Consider the following 17,747-nt stretch of genomic DNA (forward strand, 5'->3'; position numbering starts at 1 on the left):
CTACTAATTTCGACCAATCTTGGTTTGGTATTTGAGATAAAAACACATTATTTTACGGATTTTCTTCAATCGAAGCTCAGTGGGCCATTTTTCAAAAATTCGTCAAAAATAGGTATTTATACTTTTTTTAATATGTTTTGCTGTTTTAATCATGCCATATGATGTGTTAATCATAGTAGAACATGTTAATGTGCATTTTACAGATTTGGGGTGCCATTTTATATTTTTTCTATTTACGCACTAATTTTGGCCCTTTTTTTTAAAATTTGAAAAATCAATTTTTAATGGTTGTTTTACTGTTTTATTCATGCCATATGATGTGTTAATCATAGTAGAACATGTTAATATGCATTTTACAGATTTGGGGTGCCATTTTATTTTTTTATATTTTTTTCAATTTACGCATTAATTTTAACCCTTTTTTTTTTAATTCGAAAAATCATTTTTTAATGATTGTTTTGCTGTTTTAATCATGCCATATGATGTGTTAATCATAGTAGAACATGTTAATGTGCATTTTACAGATTTGGGGTGCCATTTTATATTTTTTATTTATTTTTTTCTATTTACGCATTAATTTTGGCCCTTTTTTTTAAATTCGAAAAATCAATTTTTAATGATTGTTTTGCTATTTTAATCATGTCATATGATGTGTTAATCATAGTAGAACATGTTAATGTCCATTTTACAGATTTGGGGTGCCATTTTATATTTTTTTAATATTTTTTTCTATTTACACATTAATTTTTGCCCTTTTTTTAAAATTCGAAAAATCAATTTTTAATGATTGTTTTGTTGTTTTAATCATGCCATATGATATGATGTGTTAATCATAGTAGAACATGTTAATGTGCATTTTATAGATTTGGGGTGCCATTTTTTTTATATATTTTTTTTCTATTTATGCATTAATTTTGGCCCTTTTTTTAAAAAATTCGAAAAATCATTTTTTAATGATTGTTTTGTTGTTTTAATCATGCCATATGATGTGTTAATCATAGTAGAACATGTTAATGTGCATTTTACAGATTTGGGTGCCATTTTATATTTTTTTATATTTTTTTCTATTTACGCATTAATTTTGGTTCTTTTTTTTAAAATTCGAAAAATCAATTTTTAATGATTGTTTTGTTGTTTTAATCATGCCATATGATGTGTTAATCATAGTAGAACATGTTAATGTGCATTTTACAGATTTGAGGTGCCATATATATATATATATATATATATATATATATATATATATATATATATATATATATATATATATATATTTCTATTTACGCATTAATTTTGGCCCTTTTTTTAAAAAATTTGAAAAATCATTTTTTAATGATTGTTTTGTTGTTTTAATCATGTCATATGATGTGTTAATCATAGTAGAACATGTTAATGTGCATTTTACAGATTTGGGTGCCAGTTTATATTTTTTTCTATTTATGCATTAATTTTCGCTCTTTTTTTTTAAATTCGAAAAATCAATTTTTAATGATTGTTTTGCTGTTTTAATCATGCCATATGATGTGTTAATCATAGTAGAACATGTTAATGTGCATTTTACAGATTTAGGGTGCCATTTTATATTTTTTTGCTATTTTCGAATTAGTGACTTTATTGTTTTATTTGCTTATATTGGACAGGTTTTGGAGCTTCTTAGGGTTTAGTTAGAACATAAAATCATCTTTATTGACATAGGTCATACACTCATACTCTCATCTATATCTAATTATCTAGTATCTACCTATACCTAAAGAAATGTCTGGGTCTGGCCAACAACAAGTGAGGATATTGGATGGCAACATTGTGAGAGGGTTGGTGGTACTAGGCACCAAATGAGGTGCAAGTATTGTGATAGAATAGTGACTGGTGGAATTACCCGTCTCAAACAACATTTGGCACATCGAAAGGGTCAAGTTGCGGCATGTACTAGAGTACCGAAAGAGATAATGCATTTAATGCAAGCTAGTCTGGATGAGTCGAAGGGTAAACGTGCTGCTGTACAAAAGAAAAAAGATGATGTTTTGGATACAGCTCGACAGGAGGTGTTTGGTCCTGAATATATGGGCATTCGTGATGAAGATATTATTGATTCTGATGAAGATTCAGATCGGGAAGTAACTATAGCTAGGAGAGAGAGCTTGCGTCTAGCTCGTGAAGAGGAAGAACTTCGTCGCATGTTTGGCACGCATGGGTTAGTGCGTGATACAGGGGGGGCAATGGGAGTGGGAGTGGGAGTGCAACTGCTTCTGTAGGGGGGAGGGGGGGTAGGTTTGGTGGGTTACGACATGTATTTGGGAGCCGACGACAGACATCTTCACGTGATGCCCTTATATGTTTGGATGAAGAAGTAAATGAGCCTAGGAGACCCTCTATTGATCCAATGCTGTTTAGGAAAGAATCAACTAAACAAGAGAAGATAAAACAAATGTGGAGTAGAACTTCCATTGAGAAATTAGGTAGACCAGCAGCAAAGTTATTTATACATGCCAACATACCTCCTAACGCGGCCAATTCTCCATATTGGCAGGTGGTAATTAATGCAGCAGCAGAAGCAGGTGAAGAAATAAAAGCTCCCACAGCTAAGGAGATTAAGGGAAATGGACAGATGCAGAGTATGCGGATGTGAAAGCATACGTGGCTACCTTTAAACCTGTATGGCAAGCCAAAGGATGCACGATCATGTGTGATGGTTGGACTGGCCCAACCAGACGCAGCATGATCAACTTCATGGTGTACTGCCACTTAGGAACTATATACCACAAGTCAATTGATGCCTCAGAAGTAACAAAAGATTCTAATTATATTACTAAACTAAGGGATAAAATTGTAGAAGAGATTGTAGAGGAGAATGTAGTGCAGATTGTGACAGATAATGAAGCATCATATAAGCTTGCAGGACATATGTTGATGGATAAGAGAAAACATCTTTTTTGGTCACCATGTGCTGCCCATTGTATTGATCTTATATTGGAAGATATTGGGAAGAAGAAGAATGTTAAGGAAATAGTCGAAAGGACAAGAGAAGTGACAATGTTTATTTACAACCATAATCAAGTAGTCGCAATAATGAGAAAGTTTACGAAAGGACGAGAGTTGTTGAGGCCTGCGGCGACTAGATTCGCAACAAACTTCATAGCATTATTCCAACATAAGGGAGAGTTGAGTGAGATGTTCGCTTCCCGAGAATGGCTCAACACAAAACATGGGAAGAAGACATCAGAGACACCGGTTGAAGTTGTGAACACCATACGGGACAACAAATATTGGAAGGGGGTTAAGTCGATCCTAAAGGTGATGGAGCCACTAATGAGAGTATTCCGTCATGTTGAAACTGACAAAGCACCTACCATGGGCTTCCTATATGATGCCATGGATAAGACAAAGTTGGCAATTCAACGTAATTGTAGAAGCTGGGAGTCTTATTGGAGGATGATCGACAAGAGATGGACAAGACAACTCCATCATGATCTTCATGCAGCAGGTTACTATTTAAATCCTAGGTACAGATATGCCCAATCATTTGTCAAGGATGATGAAGTTTGTGTCAGGCTAAAAAATGCATAGAAAGATTAGAGCCTGACATAGATCTGCAAATAAATGCGTTGAATGAATTAGATACATTTGGAAATCACCTTGGTAGCTTTGGAGATGTTCTTGCACAGCATGCAGTATCTAGGTTGCAACCAGCCGAATGGTGGATTAATTTCGAAGAGAGTACGAAGGCTCTCCAAAAAATTGCAGTAAAAGTTTTAAGTCAGACAACATCTTCATCTAGCTGTGAAAGGAATTGGAGTTGTTTTGCGCTTATTCATTCAAAGAATAGGAATAGATTGCAAACTAGAACATAGATAGATTTGTCTTCATGCACTACAATATAAAACTAAGAATGTGACGACATTATAAGAGCATTACAATTGTCGATAACGGAGACTACTATCCAATAAACTTGGACAATATTTATGATGAGGATGACCCGCTTCTACCTTGATTGGAAACAAGGGAAAAGCAAATTGAAGAGGATAGTGAAGAATTGAAAATTGATGACCCAGAAATACTTAGGGCACAACAAGAGAGTCGTGCAGATGTGTTGGACCCAGTAAGAGGGGCAGCGTTTATACCAAGTACGGGTACGGCCCAAGATTAACAAAAGAGTAAGAGCAGTGGTAGCGTGACCGTGTCGGATGATGGTGATGATGACCCCCTGCCCTTGGTGCTGGCACTTCCGGTGTTGTTCAGCGCCCTATACAGCCGTCTACAGATCGCGATGCCGATGAACATCAACGAGGTGGTACACGAGGTCAGACTTATGAGTGTACCGAGTCACGATACAGCCAGTAGGAGGGTACATTTAGTGGTGCACCAGGTCCGGGAGGTCCAGAACATCAGCAGGCTCATGGTCTTGGTTATTATGATGGATATTCTTATGGTCAATTGCATTATGATTATGATAGTTATACTGAGTCTATTCCATCACATTCATGTTAGAGTAGCCCTCCCAATCAATATCCATATAATTATAGATATCCAGATCCAAATCCAAGTTACTCATCACAGCAGATGCACTCTCAATCTCAAGATTCTCAACAGCCTGAGTATGGGCACCAGTATAGCTATTCGACGGGCACTGGTGGATATCCTTGCTCAGGGTCAGAGTCGTTGCCTAGTCAGGATCAGTCATCCTCTGGTTTCGTTGATCTAGTATTTCCTTCTGGCACTAGATATTATGGATATGCAGCACCTACACCTATTGGATAGCCTCAGCCTGATAGTGACGATGACAATGATGTGGAGGTCGAGCAACCACAAAAAAGCAGATTTTCATTTTGGTGGTGACTTGTGATTGTGAGTATATATTTATATTAAGGTAAGTATTTGCAGTAGACAGCTCACAGCAGTATTATTGCAAAAAGCCATGCACACACTTGACACTGCCGAACTTGTATTTAAAATAGCTCCCCTGACAACCAATCAAGTAATCCTTAATCAAGTTGCAGGGGAGTATATCAAACACTACTAATTTTATTTTTTTTAATATTCTTGACTTGAGGATGACAGGTCATAAATAGGAATCACAGTCACGTGCACAGGTATGTTCGAGAAATTCCTCAAAAATGATTGCACACACCTAATGTAAGATATTTTCGCATTACATTCATTCTAATATATCTATCATTGATAGTAGATAGTTAGAAAATTAAATATATAAATTTTGTAGTCAAATTCAGGTTATCTGGTTCATAAATTCATCAGACAGTCCGATACAACTTCTCACCAAAGAGTGGACCATTACACCACCACAAACATGTTCCAATTTATAAATGAATGCATATTTGGAATGCTTAGAATATTCCGGATTTAATCCATATTTTTTCATATTTTTTTGGGAAAAAAATTTTTGCGCCGTTACGGGTCGTTACACCCCCGTATCGCCGTTACGCCCCCGTATCTGTATCGGTTTCGGAGGGCACCGTTATGCCAACCGATACCGTTATGAAACACCTTGGAATAAATAGCTGCAAAAGCTAGAAAATTCAAAGTAATAATAATGATAAAAGATGAGAGATATGGATGGAAGAGGGTAGGGGCGGATGCGGATAGATGTGGCTTCGCACCACGGTAGTTAACCCTTCAAAAAGGGAGGGCTTCGCACCCACTTTTGAATTCTTCACAACTCACTAAGAGAGCAGAAAAATAAAGCATGAATTTTTATTAAGCTTCAATTAATGAAAAGAATTGCAAGGGGTGCCTATTTATAGAGAAAACCCTATCCCCCAAAAACTCGCACCATGTGCAAAACCTATTACTTGGCGATGAAGCAAACTAAAATAAAAACCAAACAAAGAAATCTAAAGCGTTCACGATGTTCTAAATAATAACAATAAGCAAAACTTAAAATATGAAATCAATCCGACGAGTGGGCCACGATCATGAGATCCCATGATGGGCTTTTCTTGACTATCAGGTCCACCCTTTTGAACCAAACTTCGTCTTCTAGCTAGGAGGCCCTCCCTGGACGTCGTCATCGAGCCAAATCGATGGTGGAGCCCTCCTGCATACGTACGTGCATGGGGGGGGTGCGGGGTGCGTGCGCGTGTGCGCATGATGTCCCCATCAAAGGTGGTGGAAAAAAGAAAAATATAGGGAAGGGGAGGGGTGTTATCAGTGCAGAAATCAATCAGAGGGCAGATCAAATGCCAAGGAAGAAATAAATTCTTAACAAGGGACCGGAAAGAGATGCGAATTCCCAATCTTACAAAGGTGTTGGTAGAGTCCCATAGAAGGGGTAGTATGGTAAACATTTGGATGAATGAGAAGTGGTATGCATCTCAGCCAAATGAGGAATAAGGTCTCTAGAGAGTGGATACAGACGAAGGGATAAAGGTTAGAATCTCCCCTAGAAGTGGTAGTACGGTCAACATTCACATGAGGCTACAACACAATCGCAACTTAGAAGAAGAGGACTGCTTGGTGGGCGATGCGATATGTGTATCAGTAGAGTCCAAAGAAGCGGCCTACAAGTTTTTGATGTCAGACAATCTACTCTGGGACGAGATGGTGAGGGAGATCAAACATTGGGAAAACTAGTCCATGTTCCGATGAGAACAAGTATGGATTCGAATATGGGATTATCCATTGGAACTCGGGATAGATGAAGTTTTTTCGGAGATAGGATCTTGCTTCGGAATGGTAATGGAGATTGACCCATTGACCACAAAACACGAAAATCTTCACTTCGCCAAAGTTCAAATAAGGAAGAAAAAGTTTCGGGTGGTCCCGAAATCACTTTGAATCAAAGTCAGGAATCATGTTACTCTGGTTAGGCTGAGGCAAGAAGAGCAAGAGTTTGCTAATGATATAAGGGTAAACATCGTCAGCTCGTCATTAATGTCGAAGATCAACAAAGGCAGCTTGTAAGCATCTTCCATGGGGTGCTGATAGCTGAAGATGAAGGTGTACATAATCGGAACTCCAGCAGCCTACTGGAAGGAGAGGTGTTGTGCTGTAACTTGTTTATTGGAGGTCAGAGAGGTGGGGGCAAGAGAGCTGAGGCGGTGCAGATGCGTGGCAGTAATAATAATGACTCCTGCTATGTGTCGCATTTCTCTTTGGGTGTGCATCTCGAGGCAGAATTGGGTGCCAAATGTTCCAATGGTTGCATTACATGTAAAGAAGGTTCTGAAACACTCTTTAATGAAAATAAAGAGAGGAAGGACATGTCTCCCGCTAACATCACTCTTTCTGAGGATTTAAAAACAATGAGATTTTCATAGATATCTTGAAGGGACCTTTCCCTCCACGTGTGGTAGGCGACCCTCGAGTGGTGTTATTTACACAAACGGGAATCATACATGTTATATATTTTGCACAGGTGGGTGATTACTTTAAGTCATGGCATGTGTCTCAAAATACATAACGACTCGTTGGTGTGCCTATTTCTCTTCTTTTTTTAACTTCAGTCATTTGCTGGAAGCAAATTAGAGCCACAAACGTCCGAAGGCCTTTATCTTCAAAATGGCAAAACCCGGTGAGAGATCTGGGTGCTTAGTTCAGCAAGAAAAAACCAGGTATTACAAAAAGTGCTAATGATGTATTTGAGGCCAAATAGAGTCGAATACTCGTCACAATTGAATGTGCAGACACAAGGGACTCAAGAAGAAGAGATGTTGGTAATCGTGTCAAAAGATTTGCAGAAGCAGGAATTGCATGTGCCAGCAGGGTCCGATCACATTGTGATATCGATTAACGAATGCATGGAAGAAGGGGTTTCACACAGTAAGATTTTGGCAGAATCCCAGTTTAGGCAGAGAACGGTGAGTAAAACAACAGTAGCACAGGGGAGGAAAGCAGTTAACAGGGTAGTGGTACAGATAGCCCATATGGTTGGACTCACCTTTGGAGACAGACTGCAGGACTATAAGGATTTGTTCGAATTTGTTGAATTTAGAGGCCGAATAATAGTGGAAGGTCAGGGACCCAATCACAGTAGTTTGAAACCCATCACGCTTAGAAATAAACTTATTGCATAGGGAGAAGTAGAACTCTCTTATCCTTTCATAAACCATTTCTACCACATTGTTACTCCAAACAATAATACATCATCCCGATCAACCCCACAAAGAATTGACCAAGCATAGGCCTCCGCACCCCAAAATTCTTGGATCACAAAGCGAGATGTGTGCACAACCTTCATTTCTTGGAAGAGAAGGTCCACTTTACATTTATAGAGAAACTTTTTAATTGTTGACTTTTCTATGAGCCCCAAACCCTGTGTATTCCATGATGTAATCTTTATTGAGGAATAATTTAAACTCCTCTCAAGCCTTTTTTCTAGGCTCAATCTTAGAATTATTCTCATTGATCGCCAAGTCTGACAAATTCTAATTTCTCACTGGTTGTTTGCTTTAAATTTTGCAACTTGGTCAATCCCCCAATATTGTCACGATGCTCTACAACCTTCTTCAATAACTTCACTACAGGAAAATAAGGTTGAGAGAGAGATATAGGGGTTTGAGCTCCGTAATGTATAGTTGCAGTCTCAACCTCCAATAGACATCCACCCATGAAGAATTTTCCCATTGCCCAAGCTCACTGAGGGAAATTGAAAGAGTACTCCCAGTCAAGACCTTAAGAAGCTAGGCCTAACTATCACTAGATCGTCATCTACCACAACAGCCAAGTTAATTACATACTCTGTTGCAGTTACATTAGAGTAGCTTCCTTGAAACCCTTGGCACATCACCTTTGCATGAAGCATCAAAATAACCTGAATCCCATAAAACAACCACTAAGATAAGTTAACCATCTTAATCTAATAAGGTTTTCAAAAGGTTTCCATGAAGCCTTGCAGCAAAAAGAAACAGATAAGCAGCTAGATATTGGTTTCCATTTCAAGGCATATTATACAATTCCTCCTTCAAAACTTGGTGGGAAACTAGATACTATTGAAAGTTATAATCACATCCACATCCCTAGCTTTGTCTTTGAATCTAACAAAAGTGAAACCTTGGCCGAAGCCCGTTTCCTAAAAGACGGGTATGACCACCTCCACTACTTACATGAAATTACCAAAATTCTTGAAGAATTCCGTGTAATTTTGATTCTCCAAAAGAATGCCGATTAACGACGTTATCATGCTAGAGGACATGCACGAGTTCTTTCCTTCATGCCTCAATAAACCTGAGACCGAACTCTTTTTCTTATCCCCATCTTCTCTTTTGATTTTTCACTACAATCCAAATCCTAGAAGAATCTTCAAGTGCCATGCAATACCCAAACCTTACAAAAGCCAACCCCAATCGGTACCTGTCACACCTTCGGTTAAGGGCTAACACATAGGGAGGCATATGGCTCGTGAAGAAAAGGTGATAACAAATCTCAAAAATGCAGTGACCAGAGTCCGAAATGTCACCATCTACATTGATAGGTGGTGAAACATCCGGCACATCCCCTTGTCCATAGTGAGGAAGGGTATCTAAGGCCTCAACGACAGACTTGAAAGAGCTGGAAAGGACAGTACCAAAAAGAGCAGAGAGTCATATTCAATGTATTACCAAAAAGAGCAGAGAGTCATATTCAATGTATTCTCCCATATTTTGACCTAGTTTCCCAACAATCCTCATCTCTATTCCCCAAAATTCACAACCACAGCATATTTACAATATCCAACCCCATCTGCAGCCTCCTTTCAGCCCTGAAACAGAGGTTAACCCTAATTTTCGACTTGAAACTCTAAACTGCAGGGTGTGATCAGCCTACAATCCAAACCATAACCCATCTACAGCCCCTATTCAACCCTATACCCCAATTGATCACAACCCAGCCCATATTCTGTCTGGACTCATAAACAATAACCCCCAATGGACCCTAAACCACACCATAACAATTAATCCTTAGTTCAGCCAATTTGTGACCCAAGCCTGTCCGGAATAATCCAACCTGAAAACAGTCCATGAACAGTTCACACAAATCTCTCCTAACTTTCAACTTATAACAGGGCCCTCAAAAGCCTCTCAACTATCCTTATTCCACACACTTCAAACCAAACTTACCCGAACTATACACCAAAATTTGCCCCCACAGACCAGCTATAATCCATCCAGCACCCAGTGCCAAAAAAATAATAATAATAAATAAATAAATTAGCCCCTAAACTGCCTCCAGACAGCCCAATGTTTCACCGCTTTTGAACCTAAAACAGCTCCAAATCTGTCTTTAACGTAATCCACTTTTCCAATCCAAAATGTACCAAGGGTTGATGCCCATGTATAACAGGGCATCAAAGTGAGATAATGAAGATGATGCAGCAGATAATGGAACAAATTGGTTACAATGACAAGCCGTGTGGATGATTGGATGGATTGGGTGACTGCTACAAAGTCAAGAGGAGATAATCTTTAGAACTAAATCTACAGTACATGAAAGGAATGCTAAAATGGTAACCAATTGTGAAAATTTGATCTTCGAGGAAGCAATAACAAAACTGTCAAAGTTAGCATATTTTTTGCCAACTTAATGGTACCTTTGAATGTGTTTGTTTGGAAAGTACTTGGACGGTGGAGTGCAAGGTCATTCCCAAGGACCATTACCAACTGCTTCTCCTCACACCTTGTACAACTAAGAATTTACAACATGGATATGGCATGGGTTCAGCTTTTAGACTTAAATATTGAAGTATTAGATATGAATATGATGTGGATAGTATGTGTGGTCATAGTTTTGTTGGATGAAATTCAAGGCTCTCGTACTGAGATACTTCAAGACACTGAATACCAGTGTTGACAAGATGCAACGAGGGTAACAGTACAGGATATGGATGGGATGCAGCTTAGCGAGAGAGAGAGAGAGAGAGAGAGAGAGAGAGAGAGAGAGAGAGAGTGTGTGCATATGCATATGATGAGGAGGGCTGGCATCAAATGCCTGTGAATTAGATTGGATAGCTTTTTCCCCTTTTATATGCTTCACTATAATGACGGTTCACCAATATTTAAAGTAAATGAGTATTGTCCCTTTATATACTACAATTTTACAGTTAACTTACAGTCATCATACAAAAGGGTTATTTGATATGCTGTGAGAGTATATGCATTCATGCACATGCATGCGTGACCTGCTGTTATAGATGGCACATATCTTTGATCACATTGAAAGGATATTTTGCCAATAATAATCATTTTCAAACTTTCTAATACATTGAAAGTGATATTTTGCCAATATCAATCGTTTTCAGACAGGAATGCTGACGTATCTGAGTCTCATACAGTTAAAATCTGTTGTTCCTTTAAACCTTCAGATAAACAGACAAATCCAGTTGCTAAGTTCAGTTAGCACACCCCACTAAGGCAATGCAAGCAAAGTTGGAGTACTGCAATTTTGCTAGTAACTAGGAGCAAAGTGATACTTGCTGAGAAATGTGAATGAATCAAGTAAAAGAGAATGTTACTATTGTTTGCATCCTCAGAAGATAGTAACAGTACTAACACAAGTTCGTAAAGGTTGAACAACAGGAACAAGGATTTTTGTTTTTAACAAGGAAAAAATAAAGGTATTGTCCATGAAAGGGAAAGAGACAAACCTGGTTGGTGCCTATAAGGTATAAATGGAAGCCAGTAAGACCACCAACAAACCACAGAGAAATGAAACAATAGGCCATGAGTACCACCGAAGCAGGAGATTCTTTCATTGCCCTCCAAACTGTCGGGTAACCCCCATCCATGAGAATCTTTATGTACAATGCTGACATTGAAAACACATAGATGCAGAGAACGGTCGAGGAAGTAACGAATAGGAAGAAGTAACGATAATTGCGCTGCACATAAATGAAGGCAGTTAGAACAAGCAAATGACCTTGACATTGGTGAAAGGATAGAACAAGCAAATGACCTTAATATTGGTGAAAGGATATTTGATGCATGCATGAAACAGAAAAATAAGACATGGAATGTCTTGATAAGCAGCTATGCAAATGATTAATATCACAATATAGAATTTGATTTGGTATAAGTATGAGATTATGATTCAAGAAAGAAAATCTTAAATCTGAAATAATGGGGAATATGGACATGAAAACACAACAGTGCAGATGGAGAAAAAATTTACCCATAAAAAAGTAGGAGTTAACAAACCTAGACCTCTAATTTTATGGCTTGTTTGATTTTCCAGTGCAAGGGTGAATACCATGTAAAAAAGTAATAATTATTTCCCCAAGCATTTACAACATTTTCATCCGTACCTGATTTGACTGCCTACTTTTTTGACACGAAAACCAAGAATATTACGAAATATACGTGGGTCCCATTGTGATGCATTTCGCTTATCCACACCGTTCATCCATTATGCTAGTAAAATTTATAGCATGAGCAAAAAAATGAGGCATATCCAAAACTCAACTGGACCACGCCATACGAAAAAGTGAATCTAATACTTATCGTTAAAAACTTTGTGGGGCCACTGTTTCTTTTGGCGTGGGCCACTTGAGTATTGGATCTGCTTCATTTTTTGTCTAATGCTTCAAAATATTGTAGTAAAACAGATAGACGGAACTGATATATCATATACATTACCTTATGGTTCAAAAATTAAAATTACCTCTTTTGAACTGGTTTCAAAGGCACATATTCCTATGAATTTTCAAACACGGTGAAATCGTAATAATTACCTATTTACAGTGCATTTACCATTGCTTTGAAAAACAAACAGGCCCTTAGTGCAAAGTAAAATATAAGCAAATACCATAGTGAAATGTAATGTGTTCCAAACCAGCGGAAATTGAAGCAACTATTGCATGCAAAGACAGAGAACAAAATTAGTTTAACTCTAACAAAAAATTAGAACTAAATTTCCCAATAACGAACCAGAGATAACATGAGCGTCACCATTACACCATGCTCTAAGACAAGTTGTACATTCTTAATAGGCTTAGTTGATTCCTTAGTTGTGCATAAGAGCATGACACTTTTTATGAAACTGTGCCATGTTGGCATGTGCCCGTACTCTTCATGGTTGATATATCAAAAGTATAGTTTTTTGTTCAATTATTCAAGCATCCAATGCTAACACCAATAACATCATCATCTAAGCCTTATACCAACAAAGTAGGGTTGTCTACATGAATCTTGTTCCACCATTCCACCCAATTAAGGGTCATAACTTCAATTAGGCCATAGGACATCAAGTCTTTTATTACTACCTCCCATCCACGCCCTTGTAGACCTTCCCCTAGCCCTTTTAGAGCCATCAACTTGTACCAGATCACTCCTAACTGGCAGAGTTCATGGTCTCCATTGCACAAAACCTAACCATATAAGTCGCTCGACTCGACTCAACCCGAAATCCGACTCGGTACTTACTTGACTTGATCCAAAACCCGACTTAACTCAGGTTACATATATATATATATACAAATCTAATCTAACCTACCCACCGCACCCGACCTCTCTCCCTCCCTCCTCTCTCGAGCCCAACAGCCACCCACCACCACCAGGCCCCTCTCTCTCTCTCTCTCTCTCTCCCTCTCTCCCCGGCAAGGAAACACTGAAAATCATTATTCTTGGCTCGACTTAGAAACTCGTCCGCACTCACTCAACCCACCCGCTCGCCGCCAACTCTTGACAGCCACCCATTTCTCCAAATCAACTAATCAAAGTAATTGTGTTCAAGAAGGCTTCTATAGTTCTATTTCATAATTTTCACCTATAGTAATTTGGGGGTTTTGTAAAATTGGGGTCGGATAAGGTTTAATGGACAAATTGGAATGGGTCGGGTGCTTGTATTTGGTCCAGGCTGGCTCAGGTGCGTCCGTGCTGGCTCAGGTGCGTTCAGGTTAGCTGTGGTGCGGCCAGGTTGGCTCGAGCGCGTCTGGGCTGGCTCAAGTGCAGCCGACCTGGCTGTGGTGTGTCCGGGCTAGCTTGGGTGCGGCCGGACTAAGCCATTTATAAACCCAAACCCTAAACCTAAAACCTAAACCCAAACCCTAAAACCTAAAACCTAAACCCTTACCCTAAACGGCTAAACCTAAACATAAACCTAATCCCTAAACCCTTACCCTAAACAGTTAAACCTAAACATAAACCCTTATTCCCCTAACCCCTTATTGCTTAGCTTATTACTGTGCATTAGACAGTTAGCGTAATGTGGTTTATTTTTGTGAATTAGACAATTAGTGGTTTATTTTTGTGAATTATGGATTACATTTCTTATTGCTTAGCTTATTATTGTGCATTAGACAATTAGCATGATGTGGTTTATTTTTGTGAATTAGACAATTAGTTACCCATTTGAAAATTTCTCTGTGGCCACGCATAGATATAGTGTGTTTTTGTGACATAGAAATTGCTCAAATTGTCCCATTTTGGACAGTTTAAGGTTAGATAGATAGTATACTTTCATATAATCTATTTAAATGCTCATGCATGTTCTGTTATGCTCCATCTCTCCATTTCTCTCTGGATATGTTTCTTCCTTTTTTATTTTCATGTCAAATATCTTTACATTGCTTAGATATTTGGCATAAGAATGAAATGAAAGATCAATTTATCTACGGAAACATGAGGAGTTGTTGCCGGAATTTCGGTGTGGGCGTTTAAATAGGAATATGAAAGTATTACAATTAATCAAACCTTGGACGGGTGACTAATTTAAGGTTTAGCATATACTTTTAAGGCATTATAGTGCTAGTCTAATTTAGTATCTTTCAATTTGTAAATGACTAGTGAGGAAATTTCCAATACCTCCAGCAGTTTCTCAGTCACTTCACCAATGATCTTACATGAAGGATTAGGTCTACAAGATAAAGAGGTACCCATTGAGATTAATGCCTCCCAGAGTTCAGTAAAAGGGGAAAAAAAGATTGGTAGTATGGGAAGATTTTGAAGAAGTAACCCTAAAGAACGGCACGGTGAAAATATAATGCAAGTACTACAAGTACTCGCCGATGATCTTGGATCAAGGATTAGGTCTATAAGATGAAGAGGTGTCCATTTAGATTAGTGCCTCCCAGAGTTCAGTAAAAGGGGAAAAAAAGATCGGTAATATGGGAAGATTTTGAAGAAGTAACCCTAAAGAACGACATGGTGAAGATATAATGCAAGTATTGTAAGGCTCAATATGCTTAACAAGCAGACAGGTCGACCACAACTCTAACGAAACAACTATTGAAGTGTCATAAAAAAGTGAGAAGCCGGACCTCAGGCCAAAAGACACTTTTATTTACCCAATTTGTGGTGGATCCATCGCAAGGTACCTTGTCCACCTATAAGTATAACAGGGGCCATATGAATAAGTTAACGGCCAGATTTATTATTGCAAATGAAAAACCATTTCAGATGGTAGAAAGTCCGTCTTTTGTCGAATTAGCCAGCGGCCTTAACCACAGATATGAGGTCTCTTATACAACAATAAAAATGGTGTGCATGAAGATGTATGCAAGCGAGAAAGTCAAGTTAAAAAGACAATTGGCATCGGTTTCCCGAATCAGCCTAACAACAGATTTGTGGACGACATCCAATCAACGAAACAGGTATATGTCACTAACTGCCCGCACATTGATGCCAAATGGAGGCTCTGCAAAAGAGTTATAAACTTCCGCTATCTTGCACCTCCTCATGCTGGTTTGATTATTTCATACCAGTGTTCACAATATCGATACTATCGGCCGATATTATCGTTATCGCTATCCAGCGACACGAAACCACTCGGAAGTTTAAAAAAAAGAGAGAAAAAATGATTGTATCGTGCACTATATCGTAGGAAATTGATTGATATTGTGGATATCGTCGATATTATCACTCATCATTAGATCTGTGGGGATCATAATTACCAAAAAATCAAAAAAAAAATCAAAAAATAAAAGTAAATTTTAAATAAAAAAATTTTTTAAAAAAAAAGAGAGTGAGGAAAAGCTGGAGGGAGGATTTTAGTACCTATAGACTCAGATTGCATGATCGGAGGTCGAATTTGATGGCCCACTCCATCAACAGCGGTAATCGATTTCCCTCTTTATTTTTTCTTTGAATCCAACGGAGATTTCACATCGCAATGGAGATTTCGCATCGCAACGAAGATTTCGGCGAAGGGATTTCTGCAACCCAGATTTCGGCGAGAAATCGAGCGTATTGAGCAGAAGATTTGAGATTTTTGGGGTTCAGAATCTCCGAAACCCTCTTCCCTCTTTCAAAATGAGGCTTCTCCGCTGAAATCCCTTTAGCAATCTAATTGCGTACTGAGTTACTCGTACGCTTTATCGTACTGATAAAACTCCGCGGGGCCCACCGTGAATGTATGTGGTTTATCCACTCCGTCCAACCATTTTTACAGCTCATTTAAGGGGTTGATCCCAAAATTGAAGCATATCCAAAGCTCAAGTGAACCATACCATATGAAACAGTGGGAATAATGATTTCAACCGTTAGAAACCTTTCCACGCCCCACAGTGATGTTTATCTGTCATCCAACCTGTTCATTAGATTACAGAAACAAGGATGAAGGGAAAACATAAATATAAGCTTGATCCAAAACTTCTGTGGCCCTCAGGAATTTTTCAATGGTATATGTTCAATTCACACTGTTTACCGTGGTGCGGTCCATTTGAGCTTTATATATGCTTCAATTTTTGGATCAAGCCCTAAAATTATCTGTTAAAATGGATTGAAGGAGTGGATAAAATATATAAATCACGATGGACCCCACAGTGTTTACCAAGTACATGGAATAAAATGCGGCCGTAAATGCACCCTGGTGGATTGGTGCTGCGTGAGAAATAATTTATTGGGTGTTACGCTTACTGTAGGGACCACGTTGATGATATGTTGTAAATCCACTCCATCCATTCGTTTTTATAGCGCATTTTATGATGTCATCCCAAAAATCAAACACATTAAAATATGAGGTGGACCACACCACATCAAACAGTGACTAATGAACACTTACCATTAAATGATATGGATATGCTTAATTTTTCTGGTGTGGACCACCCAAGATTTTAACTTGCTTAATTTTTGGAATAATATTCTTAAATTATATGAAAAAATAAATGGACGGCCTGGATAAAATATATATAGCAAGGTGGACCCCACAGGACTGGTTGTTGTACCACACAGGTTATGTGGTGCGAAGACGAGCGCTAACGCTCCGAGTTGTACGAATGGTTCAAATGAGATCAAAGTTACATGGACCACACGATGTATTTATTATATCCACCCCGTTCATCTATTTGGCGAGATCATTTTAGATCATAAGCCCAAAAATAAGTCATATCCAAAGCTCAAGTCGACCACACCACAAATAGTTGTGGGAACAATGATTCTCACTATTAAAATGTTTTTAGGGCCCACCATAACATTTATTTTCCATCCAATCTGTTCATAAGGTCACACATACCTGGATGAAGAGGAAAAAGAAATATCATAATGATCCAAAACTTATGTGAGCCCAAAATGGTTTCGATGGTAGACATTCAATCCTCCACTACGTTTTGCAGTGTGGTCCACTTGATAATTGGATCTGACTTATTTTTCAGTTCAAGCGTTGCGACTAGCTTGCCAAATGGACGGGCGGTTTGGATATAAAATATACTTCATGATGGGACCACAGAACTTGTTGACTTCAACACACCTGGGTGATGTGTGGTATACCAGCCAATCCGCTTCCACCAATTTCCTATGAAAGCCTTAGGCAGGAAATTCCTGCGCCAGAAACCTAGGTGGGGCCCACCATAATGTTTGTGAGAAATCTACCCCGTCCATCCTTTTTGT

General features: G+C 38.5%; 1 protein-coding gene across 1 annotated transcript in view; it reads right to left on the bottom strand.

Annotated features, from left to right (window-relative positions):
* LOC131237325 (protein S-acyltransferase 8) overlaps positions 1–17,747 on the bottom strand; it is a 77,634-nt gene that overhangs the window by 17,496 nt on the left and 42,391 nt on the right. Inside the window, exon 4 of the mRNA XM_058235034.1 lies at positions 11,573–11,806. Within this exon, the coding sequence (XP_058091017.1) occupies positions 11,573–11,806 (234 nt within the window). The remainder of the gene's footprint in view (positions 1–11,572; positions 11,807–17,747) is intronic.

This window comes from Magnolia sinica, chromosome 2 (genome assembly GCF_029962835.1).
Source record: "Magnolia sinica isolate HGM2019 chromosome 2, MsV1, whole genome shotgun sequence".
Classification (NCBI taxonomy): domain Eukaryota; kingdom Viridiplantae; phylum Streptophyta; class Magnoliopsida; order Magnoliales; family Magnoliaceae; genus Magnolia; species Magnolia sinica.